The sequence below is a fragment of the Ursus maritimus genome, unplaced genomic scaffold, assembly GCF_017311325.1.
Source record: "Ursus maritimus isolate PB19 unplaced genomic scaffold, ASM1731132v1 scaffold_23, whole genome shotgun sequence".
NCBI classification, from domain to species: domain Eukaryota; kingdom Metazoa; phylum Chordata; class Mammalia; order Carnivora; family Ursidae; genus Ursus; species Ursus maritimus.
In genome coordinates, this window is record NW_024424786.1 from 47,004,597 (window position 1) to 47,006,359 (window position 1,763).

The 1,763-nt window shown below is 68.0% G+C and overlaps 1 protein-coding gene across 1 annotated transcript in view; it reads right to left on the reverse strand.

Moving 5' to 3' along the window:
* LOC103671095 (epidermal growth factor receptor kinase substrate 8-like protein 2) overlaps positions 1–1,763 on the reverse strand; it is a 21,448-nt gene that overhangs the window by 7,550 nt on the left and 12,135 nt on the right. The window contains exons 13-19 of the mRNA XM_040638799.1: positions 1,548–1,761; positions 1,277–1,464; positions 1,124–1,203; positions 892–1,034; positions 732–802; positions 441–567; positions 140–228 (exon numbers count right to left, since the gene is read on the reverse strand). Of these exons, the coding sequence (XP_040494733.1) occupies positions 140–228; positions 441–567; positions 732–802; positions 892–1,034; positions 1,124–1,203; positions 1,277–1,464; positions 1,548–1,761 (912 nt within the window). The remainder of the gene's footprint in view (positions 1–139; positions 229–440; positions 568–731; positions 803–891; positions 1,035–1,123; positions 1,204–1,276; positions 1,465–1,547; positions 1,762–1,763) is intronic.

A 1,763-nucleotide genomic window follows, 5' to 3' on the forward strand; every position in this document is an offset into this window, starting at 1 on the left:
GGGGGGGGGGGGCAGACAGCGTGGGGGGATGGCGCTGGGAACAAGGGGGGCAAAGATTCCCTGACTTCCCCCGAGTGTCAGCACAGAGGGATGGGGGGAGGACAGGGGAGGATGGGGGGAGGCGGCCCCCTGCACTCACCAGCAGGTTGACAGCCAGCTTGATTTTCTGAAAACAGTCGATGAACTGGGCCTCAGAGGGGGGCCGTGCACGTAGCGTAAGGACACCCTCTGGAATGGGGAGTAGGGGGGCAGTGGCTATGAGCCTGGCTGGCCATCTCTGTGCCTGGGGCCTTGCCTTCAGCAGCCCACCTGCTCAGATGGGGCCTCCAGCAGCTCAGTGGCCACGCGCCTCTTCTGCACCTTGTTCTCTGCATCCTCTCCGGTCCCCCTACCGCCTCCCTGCTGTCCCTCCTGCCGCGTGGACCACGCCCCCTCCGTACCTGCGGGCCCCTTCTTCCCCTTCTTCTTCCACTTCTTGCGCTGGTTCAGCTGTTTGAAAGCCTCTGCCGCCTTCTGCAGCCGAGCCACGAACCACTCAATGTCGTCCAGGGCACAGTTGAGGATTTGCTGGGGTCAGAGCGGACGCAGGGGTCAGTCTCAGGCGCCCCACCCGCTGCAGGGACAGCCCCACACACTGTCTCTTGGTCCCCGGCCTGGGGGAGGAGGTGGGTGCTGGCTGGGGGCTGACTGGAGGGGCGCACACCCGATGGGGACACTGTCCCAAGACGCACCGTTTCCTTCTCAATCTTCTCAGCCAGCACTGCGCGAGGCTCCTCGTCCAGCGACTCCCGACGGCGGAAGCCTGGGTGGGGGAGGCAAGATCAGGTGTTACTGACGGAGGCCACCCCCACCGACCTCGAATGCAGCCCCAGCCCGGCTCGCTCAGCATACTTGGCTCAGGGAGTGGCATCGGCGGCCCCACACGGTTCTTGGTGGACGGGGCGTCACTGCCGTAGCGCTGGAAGGGAATGGGGGCTGGGCCCTTGGGGGCGGGCAGGACGGACTGCCGCTGCCGGATCTTCTCCTGGTGGCCCCTGCAATGGGGGCGAAGGCCCGCTCAGCCTGGCTCCCAGCCCCACTCCCGCTCTCCCGCGCCCCCCGCACCCCCCGCGCCGCAGCCTACTTCAGGGTCTGTGGCCGCATCTTCTTCCCTAGACGGCAGTCGGCCAGAGCGCTTTCGATGTCCTCGTGCACCAGCTCCGCCTGCGGGCACCGGGGTCAGGCAGGCGCCGGCGCAGGCGCACTGGGGCCCTCCCGGCCGCCGCCCCCTCCTCACCTCCACCTCGTCGCAGTGGAAGAAGTGGATGTCGGGTTTGCTCTGCTCCGAGTCCTGGCACACGAGCAGCAGCACGGAGGGGTACCGCAGCTGGTTCAGCACCGTCTGGCTGTGCCGCACGGTGGGCAGCGGGAAGTTCTCCAGCTCCTCCTGGGGGGCAGGGGGCTGGGATGCGGCTTGGCCGTGTCACCCGGCCCGACACAGACATGGGCTCACAGCCACGGGTGCGGGTTGGACTTGAGCAACGGACAGTGCCGTGGGCGTGACTCGCGAGCCCGGCCTGTGGGCTGTGTGCCGTGGACACAGCCATAACTGGTAGGCACGGCAAGGGCGCGGCGCGGACGCAGACCTGGACTCTGCCAGGCAGTCGCCGCGGCTGGGGCAGAGCCGGGCCCTGCCTCGGGACAGCGGGTAGACAGGCCGGAGCCAGAGGTGGGCGAGGTGCTGTGTGTGACCAGGTTCCCTGGATTGTCAGCGGCGCAGTCCT